Source organism: Malaclemys terrapin, chromosome 4 (assembly GCF_027887155.1).
Source record: "Malaclemys terrapin pileata isolate rMalTer1 chromosome 4, rMalTer1.hap1, whole genome shotgun sequence".
In the NCBI taxonomy this organism is placed as follows: Eukaryota; Metazoa; Chordata; order Testudines; family Emydidae; genus Malaclemys; species Malaclemys terrapin.
The window spans coordinates 150,718,517-150,743,484 of record NC_071508.1 but is presented as its reverse complement, the minus strand read 5'-3'; the positions used below and the strand labels follow the sequence as shown (position 1 = coordinate 150,743,484).

Here is a 24,968-nt window from a genome sequence, read left to right as displayed (position 1 = left end):
GCGCACCACTGCAGCTAAATCAGTGTAGCTGCACTGGTTTCTCTTTCACTTACACTCTTGCGCACGCGCACACACACAGAGTAGACAAAGCCTGCTAAACTTTATTTTCCATCTAACACATTGGTTACTAAGAATTTACTTAGAACTTAGTCTAAATACACATCTACTGAACCTCAGTTGTATTATTATGTATTTTTAAAAAACTAATATTTACTCTACACTATTAAATTAGCACTGAGCAAAATAAAGGCCTACCAAAAGTTACCTCTTTAGTTCCTCAAGAAAATTCTCAACATATTGTTTCCATTGTTCTGGAAATCCAAATGTAAACTTCTTGATGAATTTGTATGGAAATCCTGTTTGAAACAAAGGAGAGTGTTAATAATGGCTAAAATTTTAGCAGCATACTGCGTTTTCCCCCCTTTCACAGTAAGAAAGAAGGATATTTGAATACTGAATTTGGTTCACTGATAGCAGTACATAAGTTGTAGTACATTACATGTGACAGTAGAACCTCAAAGATAACTCTAGTGTTTGTATGGACTTTCCAGTCAACCGGACATCTGTAAAACCGCAAGTCCTCAATCAGGCAGCAGCACAGAACAAAAAACAAAACAAAACATTCCCCGCAAATACTGTATTGCCTTGGGGCTTTATTCACTGGGAGGTTGGGGCTGCAGCCATGTGGAGGGGAAGGGAGGAGGAGTTCAGGGCTCTGGGTGGACTTGGGGCTTCTGACCCTCAGAAGCACCCAGGCTCGAGGCTTCAACCCTGCAGCTCTGTTCCCAGCTTCAGCCCCACAGAGGGTGCTGGGGCTTTAGCTACGAGGGAAGCGATGGTTTCAGCCCCAGCGCTCGCACTGTAGCTAAAGCCCCGATCCCTGGCACATATCCCCAGAGCCCTGGTGCCCCCTTTCCCCACCCTGCAGCTGCAGCCCCCAATGCTCCCCCACTGCCCAGAGCCCTGGCAGCCCCGCCCCACTCCGGCTGCAGCCCCGAGCTTCCCCCCGCAACCCCCACTGTGGAGACCTTGCACTCCCATTTCAGAGTTACAGACAATCTCCATTCCCAAGGTGTCCGTAACTTTGAGGTTCTACTGTATATAGAAAAAAGAACTGTAGTCAATTCCCCCACCCTCACGAAACAGAAATAGACATATAGTCAATTATTTCAGTGCCTTTTAATTAATTCACCGAAGGGCAAACTGCTAAACTGAATACTGAAAATACTGCCATAAGAATGGGTGTAAGTCAATTTAATTTAAAGCTACTCTGCATGCAGCTGGCTGCACTCTGGATGTAGTGTTTGGAAATGGGTTGGAGGTTAGGGACGTCATCACTGCATCCATGACATACGATAACCATTACACTTTTGCAGTTGTCCATGACTGTTTATGCAGTGACTAGAAAATGCTGTCTTCCCTCGAGTCACCCTAACAGGTCATTTAGTGTACAGAAGACTTGTGCTGGATGAAGTGAGCGGAAGAATGACTAGAGCACTGGGGCAGAGATCCCCACCTGAGTTCAATCAACTGGAATATAAAGACATTTAAAGACAATTGTTGGGGCTCTTTCATAGCATTTGCATAGCAATATATAGTTGAACCATTTCGGATAGTGTGGCTAATCTGAGCTGTCTCCATTTGGACATGGAATAGAGAGTCTCTCACTGCACTTCCAGAGAGTGTCAGATTTTTAAGGCCAGAAGGGGCCATTAGATCTCCTAGTGTGGCCTGCTATATATATCACAGGCCAAAGAATTTCACCCAGTTACCCCTTTATGGAGCCCGATAACTTCTGTTGACTGAAGCTTATCTTCCAGAAAGGCATCCAGTCTTGATTTGAAGACATCATTATGGTCAATTCTACTGATACTCTAGAAGTTACCAGTGTCAATAAGAGACTGGGTTTGAATTGGGGTTAGCTGGCTGAGGTTGAACGTGGACAAGGCAGAGATTACACCGTTGGGTAGGAGTAGCATTAGCTAAAATGATGTATGCTCCACTAATTGAAAGTGTGTGGCCACTATTTGTGAATCAGGTTTACAATTCAGGGGGTTTATTAGGCCATGGCTGCTATTAGATTCTCAGGAAGAATCTGTAGATCAAAGAGTGCATTTTTCCCCATCTGTACTCATGCTTATCTGAGCCTTTGTCACCTCTGTAATATTCTCTGCTTGGAGCCTCAAGAACATTCTGAGAAGCTGAAGCTAGTACAGAATATGGCAACTTGCTTATTAAGTGGAGCTTTATTCTACTGAAACACACTGCAGTTGTGTGCTTCTGAGTGGAATTCAAAGTGCTGGCATAGACTTTTAAAGCTCTAAATGGTTTAGGTCCAGGTTACCTAACAGGCAATGTTTCTCCCCAGCCATACTGCCATCTTGATATAAGAAGGGGTTTCTGGCAAGACACTCACAATGAGGTGTCTAACTTCAGAATTCACTCCTCACCCAAGCCTGCCACAGCCCACATTTCTTAGCCTCCTGGACATGCTGAAAAACTCATTCATCCTCAAAAGATAGAATGCAGGTATTTAAATGATGGAGCTGAATCGGATTAGGATTGGATAGGCAGAGGACTGGACTTAACCTGCTTAAATGTTATTTTCTTCCCACCCATGGGCTATTATCAATTTTAAGTCTTGTAAGTAGTCCTAGAACTCAGAACAGGTATCTGTATTATCTCAGATTTATAAATCAAAATAAGTTACAGATACAGACAGTATATTCTCTCTCAGCTGCTTGGCTAGCTGGTTCTTGCTCCCATGCTCAGGATCTAACTGATCACCATATCTGGGATCAGGAACGAATTTTCCCCCAGGTCAGATTGGCAGTAACCTTGGGGGGTTTCGCATCCTCTGCACCACATGGGTGCAGGTCACTTGCCAGAATTATCTGGGACTCTTTCATTTAATCATTCCCCTGCCTTTGCAGGGATCTTGATCACTGGTGCACCTGGGTCTAGTCTCCTGTTGGTCTCATTTACTTTGGTCTCATTTCCATTGCTGGGTGGTTTTGGCAACCTGTGATATATAGTTCAGACTAAATGATCAGACTAGATAATCTAGAAATTCCTTCTGGTCTTAAACTGAAGGACTATGTGTATTTGCCCCGAACGAGCTGGGATTCTATCATAGATACTGCCTCTCATCCCTGCGATATTTTGGCAGCTGTGATCATCAGAGGCACTTGGACTAATAATTTTCTGGTATAACTGACAGAGGGCTGGCAGCAGGATGTTTTGGGAGTTCACTTCACACTTGGTTAACCCAAGCCTGGATCTGATGACTTTTAGGACATGCTGTAAGATTAACCTATTGTCCCAGACTTGTGTGTGTGTGTGTGTGTGTGTGTGTGTGTGTGTGTGTGTGTGTGTGTACATATTTTAAGAAGGGTTGGGTGAGGATTTTGAGAGGGAGGGGGACTATAAGATAGGACATCATGGCTGGTTGGAAAGGTTTGCTGGAGAGTCATTACCCATTCATTTTGAAAGAATGGGTATCACTCTCAGAGAAAAAGAAAACATTTTAAGTTATTTAACTTGTGTATGCTGTGAATGAATTTTCTTAAAAATCCCATGTTCGAGGGGGGAAGAAAAGAATCTGAAAAGGAAAATTCTATGCAATTGATCATATTCCCACTGATATGAAAGATAAACATTTACTAAATCAAACTATAAAGGTACTTTGGTGAAAGTTATTGGGTCTACTATAGGATGGTTTTCAAAGTAATGTTTCATGTTATGTTACTAATCTAGTAATTAATCATTTAAAGATGAACTGCAAATAATGTAGTTTTCATATTTTATCTTCAACAATATGCATACAATTCTTTTATGATTAAGGCCCTATGATCCATTTAACACACAAAACCTCAAAAAAAAAAAAACCCAACACACTTCCAAATTATAAGAAGGGAAATTTTGCAAAATCAGGCAATTTAAACAAAAACATCTGTCTGACATACCTATTGGCTAGTTCCATGCTCCAAGCTGGGTTTCCTAGTGGCTGCAATATCACAATGGAGCAGATGCCAGCAGGAATGAACAGCAAAGGATTTAAAAAGCTGAGGACAGAAGTCAGTTTTACAGTATGTGCTGAATATCCCACTGAGTCCAACTGGCAGGGATATGCAGCATATCTTGCTGAAGTTAATGTAGTCAATTTATTTGCTGATTACCTTTAACCTTGCCTTTGTTTGTATTTTACAGAAGAACTGTCACTCTGCCTTTATTTCTCTCACACACTCCAGACATTTTAAATTTCAAATGAGTTTCCTTACCTTCTTGTCTCATGGAAACAGAGTTTACATTTCCTTGTAACACGTAGATGCTGCCAGATATTGTTTTAACTTGGTTGGATGCCATGCGTTCCACAACTGCATTACTATGCCAGCACAGTTCTTTCATATCTCTGAAGAGACAGAATAAATAGAAATAAGTTCATTTTTGTTAGGGAAAATGATTAACAATGGGGTTTCAAGTTTCAACAATGAGAATACCAAGATTCTGTATCAGACTGGTGTTTAAATATTTTCATTAATGATCTGGAAAAGGGAATGAACAGAGAAGTATCAAGATCGTCAGTGATACAAACTTATGGCCCAATCCAACTCTCACTGAAGTCAACAGAAGCCTTTCCATTGACTTGAATGGGTACTGGATTCAGGCCCTTATTTAGCACAGTCAAGATTTTGAAAGACTGAGGAACTCCAGAGGGATCTAACAAAGTTAAGCGAATTAAGAGTGCAACGGAAGAAGAAATTTAATACTGACAAATGCAAAGTGATAAACAGGGGAATGAATAAGGTAAGCTACTCAAATACATTATTGTTCTAAATTAACTGTAACCACTCAGGAAAAGAAGAATTCAAATGCCATTCTGAACAGTTCAGTGAAAACAGCTGCTCTGTTCACAAAAAAAGCAAACCAACTACAACAACGTATAAAGAATGGAGTTTGAAAATACTGTAAATCTATGCCAAGATTTAAGTTAATGGTATGCCCTCCCATGGAATACTGTACTTGGTCCTGGTCACCACATTTCAAAAAGTTACAGCAGACTAAAAAGGGTCTCAAGACAGGAAACAAAGTGAGTAGAAACACTGAAATTCTTTTGTATAAGAAGAAATTCAAAAAATTAGGACAGGTGACATTGTACCAACGGGTACAGAGAAGTTAAATAAGGTGCTCTTATTTACCCTCTCAGAATTCAACAATAAGGCAACATACAATGAAATTACAAGGCATCATATTTCAGACTGAAAAACCTTTCGTAAGTTGCCTGAGGTGGTTAAAAAAAATTCACAATCTGTGGAATTCACTGCTACAAGATATCACTGAATACAAGAGCACAGTTAACAGGAGTAAAAAATGAATTATGTGTTTACCTGTTATGGATAATGAGGACATCCACAGTTATGTAAGACAGGATAAAAGATAAGGAACATAAACCCTCACACATAGAACCAGATCCTGGATAGGTTGTAGGTATTAAGGACACAGGAGAGGGCTGCTGGTTATTGTTTTCATAGTCACCCCTGAATCAAGATATTGATGCAAAGTCAAGCTGGAAGAGCATATCAAGTGGGGTCCTGCATGGATCAGTTCAGGGTCCAGTTCTGCTCAATATCTTCATCAATGATTTAGTTAAAGGCAAAGAGAGTACACTTATAAAGTTCGCAGACCATACCAAGCTGGGAGGGGTTGCAAGTGCTTTGGAGAATAGGATTAAAATTCAAAATGATCTGGAAAAACTGGAGAAATGGTCTGAAGTAAATAGGATGAAATTCAATAAGGACAAATGCAAAGTACTCCACTTAGGAAGGAGTAATCAGTTGCACACATACAAAATGGGAAGGAGTACTGCAGAAAGGGATCTGGGGGTCATAGTGGATCACAAGCTAAATGAGTCAACAGTGTAACACTGTTGCAAAACAAGCAAACGTCATTCTGGGACGTATTACCAGGAGTGTTGTAAGCAAGATACAAGAAGTAATTCTTTCTGCTCTACTCCACGCTGATATGGCCTCAACTGGAGCATTGTGTGCAGTTCTGGGCGCCACATTCAGGAAAGATGTGGACAAATTGGAGAAAGTCCAGAGCAACAAAAATGACTAGAGGTCTAGAAAACATGACAATGAGGGAAGATTGAAAAAAAAAAGGGGGGGGGGGTTGTTTAGTCTGGAGAAGAGAAGACAGAGGGGACATAATTTTCAAGTACAGAATAAGTTGTGACAAGGAGAAAATTCTTCTCAACCTCTGAGGATAGGACAAGAAGCAATGGGTTTAAATTGCAGCAAGGGAGGTTTAGGTTGGACATTAGGAAAAACTTCCAAACTGTCAGGGTAGTTAAGCACTAGAATAAATTGCCTAGAGAGGTTGTGGAATCTCCATCACTGTCTAATCTACTTTAAAAAAAAAAACTCCAAGCACATGTCAGGGATGGTCTAGATCAGAGGTGGGCAAACTACAGGCCGGGGGCCACATCCGGCCCTGCAGACATTTTAATCCAACCCTCGAGCTTCCTCCAGGGAGCGGGGTCTGGGGCTTGCCCTACTCCGGCACTCCAGCCAGGGAGCAGGGTCAGGGGCTTGCCCCACTCCGCACGGCTCTCAGAAGTAGCAGCATGTCCCCTCTCCAGCTCCTATGCATAGGGGCAGCCAGGGGGCTCCACACACTGCCCCTACTCCAAGCGCTGCCCTTGCAGCTCCCATTGGCCAGGAACCACGGCAAATGGGAACTGCGGGACGACGCCTGCAGACAGGGCAGCACAAAAGAGCCACCTGGCCACGCCTCCGCATAGGAGCCAGGGGGGGACATGCTACTGCTTCTTGGAGCTGCTTGAGGTAAGCGCCGCCCAGAGCCTGCACGCCTGACCCACGCCCCAACCCCCTGCCTCAGCCCAGATCCCCCTCCCACCTGACCCAGCCCTGATCCCCCTCCCACCTGCCGAACCCCTCAGTCACAACCCGGAGCACCCTCCTGCACTCCCAACCCCTCATCCGCAGCCCCACCCCAGAGCCAGCACCCCCAGTCCTCACTCCAACCCCCAATTTTGTGAACATTCATGGCCTGCCATACAATTTCCATACCCAGATGTGGCCCTTGGACCAAAAAGTTTGCCCACCCTGGTCTAGATAATACTTAGTCCTGCCTTGAGTGCAGGGGACTGGACTAGGCCTCTTGAGGACCCTTCCAGTCTTACGATTCTATGACAGACTGGATAGCTAGTCCTTGAGATCTTTAAGTTATGTTGCTGAAGTGCTCTCTTCCCTCAACACAGCAGAACAGGAGAGTGTACTTGGTATTTGCTGAATGAAGCTCTAGGCTACCTTCTCACCAGCTGTGCACGTGGCTTTCTTAGACTTAAGAACACTGGGTCCACCCCCCAAACTCTCTCTGGTAAGTGGAGGGAGGCACAAGTTGGTGGGGGGCCATTGTCAGCAGCAGTGGCAGCCCTATGTAATGGGGTTAAACTGAGACAGACTAGTCTTTGGTGCACGTGATCCTTTCCAGATCCACTCAGTAGTGGAGATGCCAGGATGGTGCATATTTGTGAAATTGAGATACAGAAATGAGAATAAAAAACTATGTTTTATGCCACAGAAATGTGCAACTTTGACGAAGGAACAAAACATCACTTACCTCCGTTTTCCTTCTACACACACAGCAGTATTGTTGTTGATAACCTTAATCCTCCACTCACTCAGGCAGATTTTTGACTAAGTTAAAGAAAAACAGCATACATTATAGGTACACTTAATATGCCAATTATACAGCCATTAAAATAAGAAGCAAACTAAATATCCTTTAACCAGTAACATTTAAGAAAATAAATGCTTTATAATGTTTGTTTAAAACCAAGAATTCCTACATATATTAACAGTGAATTGACAAACTGAATACTCTCAGGAGATGAAAAAGTGACCAAATAACACATTAATTTGCTATTTCCAGTGTGGGTAGAGGTAAAGTTGAAAACAGATGCCTCAAAATATTAAACAACTAAAAAATATGAACACATTTGACAGTAATTTAAAAATGAAAGTTAAAAAACCCAAATATTTAAAAAAGTTAGGGGAGTTAGATTCCAAAACTTCTAGACAGTTAAAACCTGGAAACTCTTAAAGGTTCCAACACCAACTCTTCCCTCACACCTTTAATCCCTTATTGTTTGAAGAAATCCAATAATTGACACATCGAAGAAAGAGTTAAAGTGATTCCAGTTGTATTTACTGATTATATTATAGTAAAAATGCACAGCACAGTGAGTATCAGTAAACTCTCAGTGCATGCCTCAGGTGCAGACAATGAACCTAACAGCCTACTAAAGGCAGACCTTCAAGGGCCTTATCGCTTTTGGAAACTGGCTAGTAATTTTATACTGAACATCACACATACATGCGTGCACACAGGATTTGGAGAGTTTTATGAAATGTATCATTCCATTATGAAAACTGTATTTATTAAAAATTCCTCTAACACGTAAATTAATTAACGACATCCCTTTTTCTTTATTATTTCTTTTCCTCCCTGCCTGATGTAATGGATTTAGGGTTTTTTGCCTTTTGAAATGTTAGACTTTGACCATAATCCTAGAATTTGATGCACTAATGCAGACCTCTGGGCTCAGAGTCCCACACAGGATTGATTCCTTTGGCTGCAAAAGCAGTAAAAAAGTATAGTGATGTCTGCCCCAGATCCCTTGCCTGTAGTGTCTATCTCCCATCTCTCCCTTTCAAGGTTTTTCTCTACATCCAATCAGAATGTTCTAATGTTTAATATTAAATAGATATTAAAATAACGAAAGCTGGGAATAAATACCAATTTTGGGTTTAGAGTTTTGTTTAATAAAAAAAGTGTAAAGTGTTATTTCTGTTTCTTTCTACCACCATTTTTAAGCATAAACAAGTTTGATCAACCAAACAGGATCACATGAGGCCCAGTCTGGGATAGCTCAGTGGTTTGAGCATTGGCCTGCTGAACCCAGGGTTGAGTTCAATCCTTGAGGGGAGGGACCTGGGACAAAAATCTGTCTGGGGATTAGTCCTACTTTGAGCAGGGGGTTGGACTAGATGACCTCCTGAGGTCCCTTCCAACCCTGATATTCTATGATTCTATGAAGTCTCTGATCAAGTAGTTACAGGACTGACAGCCTGCAAATTTTCTAAAGGACACACATGAAGCTTATGAATTCCACAGGATAGATACGTATTTATACTTATTTATTGCTATATATGACAAAAAAACTAAACAAATACCACTAGTTGTAGCAAATCCGAAGGAATTTTTCAATACAAAATCCTTCCACAAAGGAACAAACGTTCCCACCTGTTTATTTGCATTGCCATCATTTTTATCTATGTGAGATGTGCTTGAGGAGGCCTTACAATCTCCTTCTTTTGTTTTTCGTTTTCTTGGTATGTGGACCTTTGGAGAAGAAAACATAATACTACAGAAGCACTGTGTGGGCCTCTGAGTGTCAGTCTCCGATTTCTTCTCTACTCCTTGAGCTGTTTTCCAGGTGCTATCTTGTAATAGTCTTCCTTCTCGATGAGGACTGGCATATACTGTTTCTCCACTTCCATACCTTTCTGCTAACTGAGCCCCAGTTTTGGAAGGGTCGGAATTTGCGTTCACAGTATCAATCACAGTATTTTGAGACATTTCATCATCAGCATCAATTGGCTCCACAAGAAAAACATCATCCTGACTGTTGCTGGTATTGTTAACTGTACATTCTCCATTAAAGTTACTGACTTGTTTGGCAAAATCAGATTTGATTAAGGGCTTGTTCACGATTGTCGAAGAAATACTTTGCTTGATTTGGTTTGACAATGCAGGATCTGCCCGATAAAAAAAAAAAAAAAAAATTCAGGCAAAGCAACTCATGTTATTTCAAGAAAAGCAAACCTGCATTCATAAAACCAGAAATCTGATTCTATTACAATGAATCTTGAGTAGAAACTACAGCTCCCCTGCCCCGCCTCCAATCAGCTGGCACAAAGATTTCCACATACCCCAAGCCAGCAACTCAGCTGCTACTACTAGGTGCAAGCAGCCTTTCAATCTCAGACATTGCATGGTGGAGTTGGCCCATGCAGGAGCTCCAAGTAAGACTTCTGGTGCTAAAGGCCACTTCAACCATCCTCACCTGCTGTCCTTACCAAACTGCTCCTAAATTGGTAGTGATAAAGTGATGAACACAGAAGTCTGAAATTTGTATGCAGAAGTATAGAGGCTCCAAGAACTTTTCTATCTGCCCACATAGACCTGACGTGTGGCTCAAAAACTTGTCTCTCTCACCAACAGATGCTGGTCCTATAAGAGAGATTACCTCACCCATTTGCCCACACATATGCAGAATTTGGAGAGACAACATAGATGGGAATTTACATAGTACTGCTAGTAGGGAGAAGTTTATATAGTAGGGAGAAGATAATACCAAGATAATAGGAGATAATACCAAGCTCCAGAATTGGGATCAGATGTCATGAGAAGTAATTTTTATAAAAAGAAACAAGATAAATGATACACCCACCCATCTCAAAATGAAGGATTGGTACAAATATAGACAAAATGTCCAGTGCAGGCATTCTCAACCTTTTTCTTTAGAGCCCCCCAGCCAAAATAATTCCACGGCCCGCCTGTTTTCTGCGTATCCAGTAGATTAAAAATTGGGGACAGCATTAGGGGGTTCCAAGCAGAGCAACTGCCTAGGGCCCCACAATATTAAGTTGCTCGTCTTCAGCTTGAGCCCTGGGTGGTGGGGCAATGATGGGGAAGGGAAGAGAAGATACTGTAACTACAGCACACGCTCGCTACAATGCCCTTGATAATAATGAACCTTCTGCTATAATGAACCCAGTCCCTGGATCCCACCTCCAGGCACCGGCGTCGGAAGCAGGTGCTTGGGGCGGCCAATGGAAAGGGGTGGCACGTCCGGGTCTTCAGCGGCAAGTCCCTCAGTCCCTCTTGGAGGGAAGGACCGGCCGCCGAATTGCCGCCGAGGAATGAAGCAGTGCGGTAGAGCTGCCGCCGATTGCGGCTTTATCTTTTTTTTTTCTTCGCCGCTTGGGGCAGCAAAAAAACTGGAGCCGGCCCTGCCCACCTCGATTCCCATGGCTGCCCACTCCTCCAGCCTCTGCAGCTATCACAGTCAGCTGCCTTCCCTCCCCCTGCCGCAGGACTCTTTCACTAAAATGAACAAATGGTTTGATCCCAATGGGTTTGTTATGGCAAGGGTGTATTGTATCTAAAATACCCACTAACGTAGAAACATAAGAAACCAGTCACTGTTTTAAGAACCACTACCAGCACTGCCAAGAAAAGTACCTTTTTGCTGCTTCTGCACTTTCTGTTTTATGCGCAAGAAGAACTTTTGAGGAGATTCTGAAACCAGAGTGTCCACAGCGAGGGAATCCACATTTTTGTTTCGCACTATCTTGGTGCAGTGAAGTGCTAAAAGAAAAATGTTCTCTTAAATTCAGGGAGTGAATAACAGCATAACAGAAATTGTTAGTAATTCATTTAAAAATTAGTAGACTAAATATACATTTCATAGAACATTAGCTTCACAAATGAAAAAATAAAGAATTCTCTTATTTCTTGTATTTCAAACTTAAAAAAACACACACACACACACCAGGATTTATATTAGCCATTTGTTCTAAGTGTGAAACTGTTCGATTAAAAAGTTAATTTTTTTTTTTTTTAAATAAAGGTCATGCCCCACTTCCCAACAGACCCAATTTGGCTCACTCCTAATATTCCCTCTACTTGCCAATATCAGAGTTGTCTTTTGGAGTAGGAAACGGCAGTGCTACTTATTTATGCCTAGGAACAGGCACAGTCTGATGAGATACAGTTTCTCTCTTTTCTTGTTTTTACCTCCCGTCTTCTTCCTCTTTTGTCTTAGATCTCTTCTCTACATGAGCAGTTCAGCTTTTAAAAATCTTTTAAAAGTACCAGCGTGAAATCCTGACCCACTGATGTCAATGGGAGCTTTGTTATTGACTTCAGTGGGATCAGGCTTTCACCCCTAATAAGTAGTGCTGTTACTAACCCCCAATGGAACAACAGATTCCAGCTAACAACCAAAACTGTTATTACTTTAGTTTCAAAAAAATTCCACACCTTTAAAACAAACAAAAAAACCCAAAAACATTAAGATGTCTGCAAATGAACATTTAAGGGAGCCAGCCAGTTCCTCTCACTCCTTTGTCACTGTGTACAAATGGGAAACTTCTGTACAGGCAAATTCAGTCATTTAAGTTTTCTATGCTTTTTTCCTTCTGAGGCTAGAGCTCTCCCATGGACTTAATTACTCCAGCCCCAGCGAGCAATGGTAGCAACATCCCTGGGAGAAGCTCTCTCACCAACAGAACTTACCGTAGGTCAATGTAGCTTACATCACTCAGAGGGGTGGCTTATTCACTCCCCTGCGTGATGCAACTTATACGGAGTTAAGCTGTAGCCTGTACACAGCCTGAATACATACATAAAAAGGCTCAAAACTACTAGAACATTTTATGACAATAGTGGTCTCATATTGTTCATAACACATTAAGATACTACAAACCACGTCATTCCCTCTAAGATATCACAGCACAGGGACACTGTGGGTATGTGAAGTACCCTCCACAGCAGCATACTCCCAGTTCTAAAACCCTACAAATCATAGCACACCTGATGGAATAGAAATCCATGACTGTGTGTACTGGTTGCTCCCTGAAGCTTGATCCATCCCTCCAGTCAGACACACAATCACTATATTACAGTGATACAGATCAGCCAGATACCACCATCATCCTTGCATTTTACTGAAGATGTAATATAACCAGGCATCTTGGAAATATTATGCAACAAACCTTTCCCTGGCTGGATCTGTCTATCAGGTACCTTGCCAGCTCTTTGCTGGTTTTCTTCATCACTGGATTTTTTATCCTGTGTTCCCTGATGGACAAGTTTCGTAGCAGGAGTCAGGATCAAATCGCTGTTGTAATTTGTCCCTAACAATGCTCCCTTAGATGGCATTTGATGCTGCTTTTCATGGGATGCCTTGGCTTTCATTCTTTGGAAGATTTTTGCTGGAGATTCATGAGTTAAAGGATCACAAGCTTTGCGTTTCAATAAATTTTTGTCTTTTAGTGGCAAGATCTGTTGCTGCTGGCAAGATGCAGCTTGTACTGCTACAATGTCAGAATCTGGCCTTATTTCACTGAGGTCAAGAAATTCTTTAACATAAGTGCCATCTGTTATTAATGTGGACTGAAAAATACCTTCCCTTTTCTTGGAAGTTCCTGCCTCTCGTGCATGGTTTTCCTTGAAGTCACGTAAAACTGAAGGGAGCACAGCTTCTTTTGTCGCAGAAGTAGTCAGACCAGCATCTTGAAATTTCACCAAATCTTTTAAAGGAGTAATAGTACCTGACGGTATGTTGCTCATTAAGATTGCCTGCAAAGGCATATCTCCTCTTCTGCTAGAAGAAATGTGAGATTTTGAAATCCTTGTATTTTTTAAAGGTGTAGCAATCATCTTGCCAATGTTGACAACTATGTGTTGTGCTCCTACTGCAAAGTCATTAAAACGTGCATGTTTAGGTATAGTTTTTTAAATAAAAGAAGGAGGAACATGAATTCCATGGATTGTCGACTTTATTTCTTCAAATGTCCGCTAGAAAGAGAAACGGGGTGAAAAGAAGTTGGTCTTTACATTTTCATTGTTAGTGCCACATTTTAAAGTAAACTTCTGTGGTACATCAATCAAGTTGAAGTGCTAGGTACAGGCTGGCAGCCTGCTTGTTTCACAGCCAATGATTTAGTTTCAGAAAAGGGACACACAACCATAGCACTCGCAGTACAGGGGAGTGCAGCAAGTGTATTTTCATGGATTGCTCGGAGTCTCCAAGAGCGTCGTCCTAGCCCCTGGACGTCAATAGGAGACTTCCCAGCTGATTTCAAGGGGGAGAGGATCAAACCCCTTGGCTGTTTTCTGAAACGACAAGGTGCAGCCTCTTCTCAGGAAACTGATGGGCAAAGATCAGCTTTGGGCTTAGGAGTCCCCCACCCCCATAGTCAATCTCCAGGGCATCTGTGCAACGAGAGCTGGGGTTTCATGGGCGACCCCAGAGCTCGTGTGCAGCGCCGAGCACAGGCCACGAGAGACACAAAGCCCGGGAGGGAACAGCCGCCGCTGCTGACAGCTGGTGCCTCCCACCAGCTCCAGGCGCCCGGTACAAGCGGCCACCCACCGCGGCTCTCCCCTAGCCCAGACAGCAGCGCGGGTCTAGCCCTGGGCGGGCCAGGCCGGCTGGGTCCGCGCTCAGCCCTGTCACCCCGCCACCCACCCCTCCCCCACGCGCCCGGCCCGCCACACTCACCCCGCCGCCGCCGCCGCCTCGCTCGCTCGCGCCACTGCCGCCGCCGCTTCGCTCTCCCCTGCGCCGCGCGCGCGCGCGGCCGTTACAAGTTTTGAGTCCCGCCGCCTCGCACGCTGATTGGCAGGGAGGGGAGTGACGTCGGCGGAGGCGGGGCTGCGGCCGTGAGAGAAGAGGGCCGAGACGCCGGCCGGCCGGCACGCGGGGCGTGGGTCGCTCGCAGTGACGTAAGGCGCGCTGGGCGGGAAGCGGGTGTGGCGGGTAGCTGGGTCCAGCCGCGGGCGCTGATGACCCCGACGCTGAGAGGGAGGGAACGCGCCGCCCCTCCCCCCCCCTTTATCATTTACAAACCAAAGCGAGCGGCGCTGCCCGGGCCCGGCTGGGGGCGGTCACCGCTGGCTGCTAGGGTCCCAGCGCTGCGGGAGTGGGGCGGGGCTGGCTGCTCGCTGTGGGGAGAACAGGGGCCAGCCCCGCCCCGCCCCCTCTCGTGTTTGTTTCCTTTTCAGCCTTTGGCTTGTGGACGCTCAGTGGCAGTCTGGCGCAATACCTGGCTAAGAAAAGGGACTCTGGCTCCCCCTCAAAGACTTGATGCACCTGAGCCACTTGGCCTCCCCTGAGTAAAGTTACAGCCAGGTGTTGTGTATTGGGGGGAGGGATAGCTCAGTGGTTTGCGCATTAGCCTGCTAAACCCAGGGTTGTGAGTTCAATCCTTGAGGGGGCCACTTAGGGATCTGGGGCAAAATCAGTACTTGGTCCTGCTAGTGAAGGCAGGGGGCTGGACTCGATGGCCTTTCAAGGTCCCTTCCAGTTCTAGGAGATGGGATATCTCCATTACCAAGAGGGGCATCTCTGCTTTGCTCTTTACAGTTCCTAGGAGTTTCGAAAGAAATGTTCTTGCTCAGTTTGATTTGCATTTTGTCAAGAAAGGCAAAGTTCTCCTTCAATTTACGAAATATTTCCCCTCTGAGTGGGTTATTTAGCTCACTGATACTTCAGCGTAAGATTTTTATATCCATCAGGTGATGAGGCAGCCCTTTTGCTGCTAATGACCAGTAGGTTTGTCGGTATTGTTAGTGCAGGGGGGATAGCTCAGTAGTTTGAGCATTGGCCTGCTTAAACCCAGTATTGTGAGTTCAATCCTTGAGAGGGCCACTTAGGGATCTGGGGCAAAATCAGTACTTGGCCCTGCTAGTGAAGGCAGGGGGCTGGACTTGATGACCTTTCAGGGTCCCTTCCAGTTCTATGAGATAGGTGTATCTCTCTCTCTCTAATTTTTTTATTTATTATTCCAAATAGTGAGTTCTACCACCATGTCACAAAAGGACAAAGACAAGTGAATGGTGGCACTAACAAAGCTTTTTTCCAGATGTGCTAGCTCACTGAGATAACAAGAAAATAAAAAGGGAGTGAAATCAGGAGATAGCCAAGGCATCTACTAGAGCAGACCTCATGGATTTAGATTGGCTCCACTAGTTGAGCTTTAAAATTCAGAGTTGCAGGCAAAAGGCCATGTAACTAGTCAACAATGTAACTGACTGGATAATTACACTAGTTAGGCACAGTGCACATATATACAATCTAAATCAAGGAAAAGGAAAATACACAATTACCAGCACTCAGAGTCCAAGCTTGGTCTCTTCAGAGAGGAAACTGGTGACAGCTTGTTGAGTTTTTCAGGAGAACATCCAGTTTGATGAAAAACCTCCTTCACAAGCTCAAGGCATCTGGGCAGGAGTGGCTGTCTGTCTGGACCCCATTCTTTGCTAAGACCATCAGATATGGATTTCCTAAGTATATGTGCTGCTTCCCCTCTCCTCCTCTAATCTGTAGAGAGAGAGCAACCTGTGAGAGGCTATTGTGTGGGCAGGGGGATGAGAGGCAACATGCAATATGTGCATGTGGTGAAGGAGAGAGGATTGGTTGTGAAAAACTGAAAGGGAAGTGCTCACCAGTCCCATGCACTGTTTTCTTCAGCAAGTGGATAACTTTGCATTATGCTATTGGTTTCACCTACCTGTGCTGCTAACTGTGTATCAATCACTTAAACTGGGATCATCTGGTAAGGTAATTTAAAAGAAACCCAACATTAGCTGGTAAAATGAAAAGGGAGATAGAATTAGAGACAGAGAGAAAACACCAGAGGAAGTTGGTAAAAAATCAAAACAGGAGCTGCAAGGGAAGGGGCACTTTTCTATCTTGTGTCTGGTTGTTTAGATCGTAATTGTGGCCTAGGTATAATAACAGATCTTGGGGCTGTAGCGGGGCAATAGAAATAAAGTATATTGGCTGTATTGTAAGTACAAACATACGTGTGTGGTGTCATTGATGAGTGGCTCCATCCTATAGCAGGGGTTATTGCTATCTTCTAGCATCCAGTCTTTTACATACTGTTTTGCCTTGGGAAATCTCCTAAAACGTAATATATCATTGCCCATTTTATCTCATCTGCACTAGATTATCTATAATATCAAGGAAGAATGCCAGTTCCTTGCACTCTTGAAATAAGGTACCATGAGGAGGGCTTGGGCTAGGCTGGGGGGAGCCTTTTAATATTAAGAGAAACTCAGTGCGTCTCATTCAACCAGAATAGATTATTATTTGAAATTAAAAAAAAAATTCATGTCCTGAGGATTTGCATTCTGATTCCTACAGAGATTTATAGCAACTATGAAGAACTTGGAAATCGGTCATTAATTGTTACACTCCCTTTTGGAGCTATTTTCTTGGCAGTGGTGTAATTAGATTTGTCCTTTCTACATATCTACCTAGTTAACCACTTTATAATCTATTGGCATTACCATGTTTATTTGCTCCATTTTTATAAAAAGTGCATGCTGTTGCTTCAGAAGCAGTACTAGTTTTTATTATGCTCTGCAACACTCTTTTTGACTTTCTGAGATCTCATTTCAGGTACATTTAGATCTCTGAATAAATCTGATCCTTCTTTTGCCTTTGGGGAAGAAGTCAAATTTTGTTTATAATTATTTAATGACCCATACTTTGGCTTTAAAACTCCAGAAATGCCATTAAATCCACTTAAATCTTTAATTTCCTCTTTGATTCATGTTGCAAATTAATTAGATACATTAAGTCCCTAATCTCTCCTTGTTTTTTGTCTTCCCATTTCTTCCTTGGCAGGGTCTGTATTTTATTTGTTGCAGTTGAATGAATCTTGGCTGTTGGCTGTAGGACTTCTGGCTTTGTTTTCAGAAACTGGAAGGTCTGCCATGAATGAAGCAGAGGGCTACAGGAAGAGAAAAGACGATTTTGTGGTTCAGGCAGTTGAATGCTACCTGGAAGAACTCTGTTCTATCCTTGCCTCAGACACAGAGTTTGTGTGATGCAAGGCACATTACTGAAACCAAAACTCTCACAGGTGGCCACTAACTGTGTGTGCCTCATTTTCTGAGCACCTGACTTGAGACACTTGGGGCCTGACTTCTAGACCTGCTGAGCACCCACAACTGCAGCTATGGCTGCTTAGCTTTAAGAGGACAATGCTGTCTGGAGGAATAAGCACAGGACTGGGTGTTTATGTGGGACTAGTTCTAATCCTGACTCTGCCGCTGATTCGTTTGTGGCCTTGAGCAAGTCACTTTGCCCCAGATTTTTAAAGGTATTTAAGTGTGGTTCTGTTCAGCATTGCAAGGCCTAAGTGTCATTTTCAAAAGTGGCCTAGGCACTTAGACTCCGACTCTCATTTTAAAATGAGACACGCTCCTAAATCAGTTGAGCATTGCAATGCAGAGCAATGCCCAAATACCTTTAAATATCTGGGCCTTTGCCTTTGTTCATTTGTAAAATGGGGAGTTGTGAAGATAAAATAATTAATATTTTTAGGCTGAGATAGTACAGTGAGTGCATAGAAGACAACCTGAAATTAATAATTCGGGTTTGGATGGTGTATAATAAAGAAGGCCTGTGAACATTGTTCATCATGCGTGGTGAATGATGCAGAGGTTCTATGGAAAAAATACTGTGTGATCATGTAGTTAAAGACTATCTGTTCATAGCATACAAACAGCAAAGTTGGATAAAAGTATAAAATACTCACTCTGGAAGGTGGCAGTGTAACACACTACTTTATTTCTTAGACTCCAGAACCCTAACACACAAGAATCAAAATCAGAGCAAGACAAAGCAGGTTGCTCCCCAAGGCAGAGAAGCACAACTTAATCCACTTTGCTCTAGGCTGACTCTTCACAGACTGACTGCTGAAAATCCAGGTCATACGCTTCCGTACAGAACCCCCAAGCCTGCAAGCAAAACCAGAAAACCCTTATACTTCAAGTGACAGCTTGAAATTTTAACACAGTATTCAATGCCCTACTGTATCATTATGCACAACCTTAATTCTGCCACTTCCTAACTTTCCTGTACTTGACCTTGCAACCTTAACATTCTTTTATTGTAACACATGTATGGTATTTATAGTATCTCTACAAAACACACTGTAGTTCATGCACACCTTTATGTACTTCATGGTACATGTTAATATGTGGTATAAATGTAGGTGGCAGTCATGCTACTTCATTTAGTCAACTCCCTTCTCTTGTAGGCTTTGGGCCACAGGGCTTACATTTACATAATACTTTTCTTGGCTATGTAACTAATTGTTGTCTTTTTTTAAAGAGAGTGGAAGAATGCAGGAGAAAAGTATGCCAGCCAGTAATACAGGGATAATGAGAGCCACTCACTTGCTGCAGTTACCGCAAGAAATGCTGACTGAGATAATCATGTACCTTCCTCCTGCGGAAAAATCCAAAGTCCGTGCCACGTGCAGTCTCTTCAAGGATCTGGTTGATCAGCCTGTTGTGTGGCAAAAGAGTACCATTGTCCTCCGACGCATAAGCGCTTTCAATGCCGAGTTCTGGGACGTGCTTCGGAAAAGAAAGATCACTTCTGTAGAAGTGAAAGAAATTGGGCTTAAGCAATGGCAAAAGCTGCTGAGATTGATGCCTGGTCTGCTAGATGTAACTGTGGATTCCCTCTGGAGCGAGGAAATCCTGCAAGGGTTACAGCTGCTCACAGATCTACAGAAACTTCACTTGAAAACGTGCTCTAAGTTATCTGAGAGAAGTGTAATCAGGGAAGTTGTGCACTTTCAACACCTTACCCACTTGTTGTTGTGCGGCATAACCTTAAGTGGCAGTGAATTGATCAGAATTGCTTGCTTACAAAACCTACATACGCTCTCATTGCATACTGTGCAAAAGGCGCTTCCTGAGAAAGCACTAGAGTATGTTTTATTCCATTTACCAAAACTCAGAGAACTGTCACTTTCTTATATCCTAAGTAAGGAGCATTTTTTGTTATGCCTCAGTTTGCCAGATAGACATCCCATCCCTTATTCATCAGAAGGTGAGTGTTGTTTCTATAGGCTATATTTATATACACTATATTCAGAATTATGGCACCAGTCCTGCCAGCTCTGATGCACGTGTTTAACTTTGCTACCATGAGAAATCAATAGGACAACTCGGTGAAACAAGTATGTGCATTAGAACTGGCAGGATTGGGGCCTAAGTGTCCATTGTTGCTCAAAGGATTACATGCTGGGTATATCAGAGTGTGTTGGTAGTGAAGATTTATTCTTAACTGTATCCCCTTGCTTTAGTGGACTAGGTTCAGATTTCCATTGCAATACTGTTTTGATATGTCGTAAACACGTTTCCTAAAGATTGTGGAGTATTTTAAACTGAATATATAAATAGCTAAAAGGAGGATATAGTTCTTGGCCAAGACTTTCAAAAGTGACTTGATTTTAAGTGTGTCTGTTTTCCGATCTCCAAATGGAGACACCCTTAATGGGTCCTGATTTTTCCGAAAGAGATGAGCACTTGCCCTCAAAATCAGGCACCATTAAAAGTGACCCCCAAACAATTACCCTGCCCACCTTGTCTCTCCCAAATCACTAGTAATTTTTTTAAATCTTGACACACACTTAAGTATTGTAGCATTTTTATAATATACTTCAGTTTTACACTTAAAGCAGAGATTCAACCTCTTTGTTTTGTATGAAAAATTCTTGTATCTTAACCAACCTTACAGCACATAATCGGAGAGCACAGAGAAAGTTCCCTGGGGATCGTCAGCTGAATTTGTTCCTTAGTTTAGGAAATTTAAAATAATTTAAATGGACCCTTTATGAAATTTCCATATCTGACTTTTTTTTCAGACCCCTTCTACTAGCCAATGATTGGTTTGTTTATTGTTCAAACTTTCTAGATAACTCATTGTCCGATACCTTCCAGTTTGGTTAATAATTTGGCTTAACTGCAACCTAATTTCTTCAAAGTGTGGGGATCCCCCCCGTCTTTCCTGTTATATTCACTATGTGCTACCATAAGTATGAGCCTAATGTAAAGACTTATACATAACTTGTGCTTTAATATTGGAAAACAAATATCTCTGGGATGTCAAATAAGTACTTCCCCCCACCTTTTCAATCATCCACTATGTTTAGAGTCGCCTCCTGTTCCAAAACTTCAGCTTCACACTCTGGCCTTGAGGCAAACTGGTTATAACCTTCTTTCAGAGCGTTTCCTAGATCAGCTCTCCACCATCCACACTCTGACTGTTTGTTACATCAAGGACTTTTTGTTACACTCAGTGGATGCCTTTGGACAAGTGCTGAAGAACCTACCAAACTTGACAGAATTAAATCTTCTATGTAAGTTGTTTTTAAGGTTGAAGTGTTTGTGGATTTTATTCTGTGCAGGCTTAGGAAGGTTTGTGGTAGTTTCATCTTCTGTTAAATGGTGACTGGCAAGACAGCAGAGAGCTTATTTTTATGGATGTTTCTATTGGCTGATATATCTTAATATTGTCTCTGAAAAAATCAGTTCCCCAATTCAGAATCTGATTGGCTTGACTGTGTTCATTCAAACCCGACTGAAAAATCGGTCTAGATATCTACTATTTAATGAAGCTGCTGCCTTATGGCTCTTAATGTCCTCCTTGTTTCCTTCCCAGTCCAGTTTCCAGATCCCCACTACTGTTTATCTACATTGGGATTTGTCCCCATTTCAGCCATGGAACTAGCCACTGATGCAGCTGCACCTGTGATAACCCCTATGAAGTCCTAATCCTCTCTATAAGGGCTGGCCTATACTGAAAACTCAGGGGTGTGAAAAATCCATGCCCCTGAGAGATGTAGCTATGCCAACCTAACCCTGGTGTAGACAGCACTAGGTCAATGGGAGGAATTCTCCCATGGACCTAACTACTGACTCGGGGAGGTGGGTTAACTACAGCGATGGAAGAATCCCTCCTGCCACTATAGTTAGTGTCTACACTGAAGTGCTACAGCTGCACAGTTGTGCTGCTGTAGCTATAGGCGCCGGCTTCCTCTGGGCCCCAGGGGTGCTCAACCCCTCCGCTCCCAGCCCCACTTCCACCTGCCCCCTTCTCCCAAGCCCCCACCTCTTCCCGCCCCGCCCCAGGGCTGGAACACCCACAGAGTCGGCACCTATGGTTGTAGCATATGAAGTTTAGACAAGTCCTAAGTCACAGGACTGGAAGTTTTTATTTTTATTAGGGGAGCAAAAGATACTATGTTATTAAGCTATGTTTTTGAAAATGTAGTCTTCCTAGAGAGCCTTTGTGGTTAAGGCACTAGATGGGACTCAGGAGATCCAAATTCAGCTCCTGGCTCTGCCATGGATTTCCTCTGACCTTGGGAAAGTCACTTACTCTCCCCAGGCTTTACTTCTACCTCTGTGAAATGGAGATGGTGATACTTCCGTTGTCTGTCTTGTCTATTTAGATTGTAAGCTGTTTGGGCAGGGACAGTATGTCACTAAGGCTATATCTACACTACAGCCGGGATCGACGCTCTGAGATCGATCCACCAGCAGTCGATTTAGCAGGTCTAGTGAAGACCTGCCAAATCGACAGATCGTTCTCCAGTTGACCCTTGAACTCTACCCCCGATGAGAAGAATAAGGTAAGTCGACGGGAGAGTTTCTCCCGTCGACCCCCTGCGGTGTAAACCCCGTGGTAACTCCATCTAAGGTATGTCGACTCCAGCTACATTATTCACGTAGCTGGAGTTGCATAGCATAAGTTGACTTACCGCGGTAGTATAGACATAGTCTATATGTGTGTACTGCACCTAGCACGATGGAGCCATGATTTCAGTTGGGCCTCTAGGTGCTAATGTAACACAAACATTGGTTTTATTTGTATCTTTCATGCTTTTGCACTGTCTCATTCTTGCTGAACAGTGGATGAAAAACAGAACTTTGGTATCTATTATAAAAAGTAAAGACAAAGTTTACTTAAAAAAAAACAAAAAAAACCCCTGATACATACTTTGAAAAATATTGTCAAGAAAAGAGTCATAAATGTCATATTTTGTCCTCTGTCTGCTTTTAAAGGGATCTCCAATTTGGATATGTTTGTTGATAACATTCCTTCCAGCCTTGTTAAACTAAGTGTGATTGGAACCAAGCTCTCAAACTCTGCTCTCAGCTGTTTGTCTGACAAATCCTGGAAGCTAAGAGAAATGGATCTAACCCTCTCATATGGATTTGATGAAAAGATTCTGAAACAATTTCCCCACCTCTTTCCACTGCTGACTAGACTCTGCCTTAGGTATGACCAAATAATGTGCTACCGATGTTGAAGAATGAAAGAAACTTACTACATTAGGACTTGTATGTTAAAAGCTGCACTGGTTTAACTAAAAGTGTGAGGTTTTTAAACCAATTTTTAGATAAACTGGTGCAAGTCTGTGTGTAGACATGGCTGTCATTAACACCCCTTTAAAGCTAAATAAAGAGGCAGCACAAAACGATTAAGAAGGTGGGGGTTCTTTATTTACCTTGTTTTGTGTCTCCTGGGACTTCCAGTTAATGGAAGTGAAATAACTAAATCGGTTGTAATTCACACCTCTGGCTATTTCAGTTCAAGTCTGTTTGTGAATAAATGCCCTGTTTTTGAAATAATTCAGTAAAAAAGAAATCAAGTTATTCAGAAATAAGAGTATCAATACACAGGCTTGAACTGCAATAATTACAGTTGTGAAATGTAGCCGCAATCAGTATTTTGGTTCCATTTACCATGTGGACAAGCCCTTGCTTCCAGACCATCAGATTCAGCCCAGTGTATTCAGGGGAGGGGAAGGGAAGGGCAGGGGAGATATCTCCCTTACCATGCTGGTAAAGCTAATAGGCAATTGGGTAATCAGTAGCAGGAGCAAGTGTTTCTGCTCTCACAAGTGCTGAAGAATTGTGGGCATGGGAAACTTGCCCTCATTTCCTTATCCTCTGAATATACAGGTAGACATGAGCAGGAGATGAGTTGACCTTGTTGACCCCCACATGAGATGGCTAGTGAGCTCGTTAGTTGACTCCCAAAGAGCATAGGAGGATGCCAGATTGAAGACATGGTGATGGTTGTATGATGCCAGCACTTGCAACTGTGCAATGACGCTGGGTAGCCAAAAACTGAAGAACCCAACAGGGAAGTGAGGAGCTGTAGTAAGGGCAGAACCATAGTCTCTGGCAGGAGACTAGTACATCTGGTCCCTCAATGTTCCTTCCCCCAGGGAAGTCTTTTTAACTCACTAGTTTCCAAATAGTGACATCCTGGCCTGGTAGGCTGCCATTTTCACTCCTCCATCCGGGGCAGGCAGGGAGTTTTTCCTTTCTCCCAATTTGGGGGGCCTGGTAGCTCATCCAGCAATTGGGGAGGATCTGATCTTTGAGTAGCAGTGAGCTGGCCAAAACACCCTGATCATGCTCTGGAGAAGACATAATTCCCTTTGCCCATCCGTACTCCGTAGGGCAGCCCTCTGGGATAAAAAGTTTTCCAATTAGTTACATTACTAATCCTTTGTCCCTGGCAATGCTCATTGCTGGCATGCTTGTGCATTGAGAGGGATGTGGAAGAGACCTGTTAGGCCATCCAGACCACCTCTAATCTCTCTGATTCTATGAACACACATCTCTGCCATCACTAGTGGGAGATTCTGGATCTTTAAGTCACCAATATAGAAACTGTTCTTTTGCTCTGTATTTCAGATGTCTCTGTTTGTAACTCCCTCTGAAACCCTAAGTACAATCTGTTTTTCATCCCCAGTGGTTTTGTTTTGACTGACAATATCTTGTTGAGCTTGGCTAAAATGGAGAGTTTGCGAGAACTTGATGTTACTGGTGGCACAAATCTGGCAAAAGAAGCAATCCAGAATTTTCGCATCACAACGGACTGCAGGGTACATCTCCTTGTAGAGCGGCATTCAGTGTCTTCTAAATGTGACTGCTTATGGAGCACGTAGTACACTGCCTTTCTTTTAACCCACCATTGTTTACAGAGCTTTGATTGCTAAATGTACTGCTATCAGGAAACCAAGAATGTTCTGTAAAGTTCTGCTGAAATTCCATGTGAGGAAGAGAGGTAGTGGAAACAAACCTTCAACATTCTCAATAACTGTATAGCACTTCACTACAGCTAATGGCTTATGAATATGAAAAACAGAAATGTCTTCTTTGAGCCTGTAACACTGACAAGCCTGAACTGTAAACAAATACTGGCATTCTATATTAAAATTTCTGAGCAAGTTTCCAATGGCCCTTGATAAAACTCT

The 24,968-nt window shown here is 43.0% G+C and overlaps 2 protein-coding genes across 2 annotated transcripts in view; one reads left to right on the top strand and one right to left on the bottom strand.

Annotated features, from left to right (window-relative positions):
• Nucleotides 1-14,438, bottom strand: part of MIS18BP1 (MIS18 binding protein 1) — a 39,077-nt gene extending 24,639 nt beyond the window's left edge. Inside the window, exons 1-7 of the mRNA XM_054027084.1 lie at nucleotides 14,381-14,438; nucleotides 12,870-13,674; nucleotides 11,335-11,460; nucleotides 9,331-9,845; nucleotides 7,645-7,721; nucleotides 4,281-4,411; nucleotides 266-356 (exon numbers count right to left, since the gene is read on the bottom strand). Of these exons, the coding sequence (XP_053883059.1) occupies nucleotides 266-356; nucleotides 4,281-4,411; nucleotides 7,645-7,721; nucleotides 9,331-9,845; nucleotides 11,335-11,460; nucleotides 12,870-13,536 (1,607 nt within the window). The 5' untranslated portion in view covers nucleotides 13,537-13,674; nucleotides 14,381-14,438. The remainder of the gene's footprint in view (nucleotides 1-265; nucleotides 357-4,280; nucleotides 4,412-7,644; nucleotides 7,722-9,330; nucleotides 9,846-11,334; nucleotides 11,461-12,869; nucleotides 13,675-14,380) is intronic.
• Nucleotides 14,439-19,020: 4,582 nt separating this feature from the next.
• Nucleotides 19,021-24,659, top strand: LOC128836165 (uncharacterized). The gene is made up of 5 exons (XM_054026182.1): nucleotides 19,021-19,738; nucleotides 20,916-21,050; nucleotides 22,146-22,170; nucleotides 22,649-22,975; nucleotides 24,464-24,659. Exons 1-5 carry the CDS (start codon nucleotides 19,021-19,023, stop codon nucleotides 24,657-24,659), a joined length of 1,401 nt encoding a protein of 466 aa, XP_053882157.1.
• The last annotated feature ends 309 nt before the right edge of the window (nucleotides 24,660-24,968 follow it).

What these genes read in the sequence shown, in the direction of transcription:
- LOC128836165 (XM_054026182.1), top strand. Translation starts at nt 19,021, where the DNA reads ATGCAGGAGAAAAGTATGCCAGCCAGTAATACAGGGATAATGAGAGCC. An exon ending in GACAGAATTAAATCTTCTAT is followed by an intron (nt 21,051 to 22,145) that starts GTAAGTTGTTTT and finishes TTGTCTATTTAG; the next exon opens with ATTGTAAGCTGTTTGGGCAG. An exon ending in AAGCTGTTTGGGCAGGGACA is followed by an intron (nt 22,171 to 22,648) that starts GTATGTCACTAA and finishes TAAAAAGTAAAG; the next exon opens with ACAAAGTTTACTTAAAAAAA.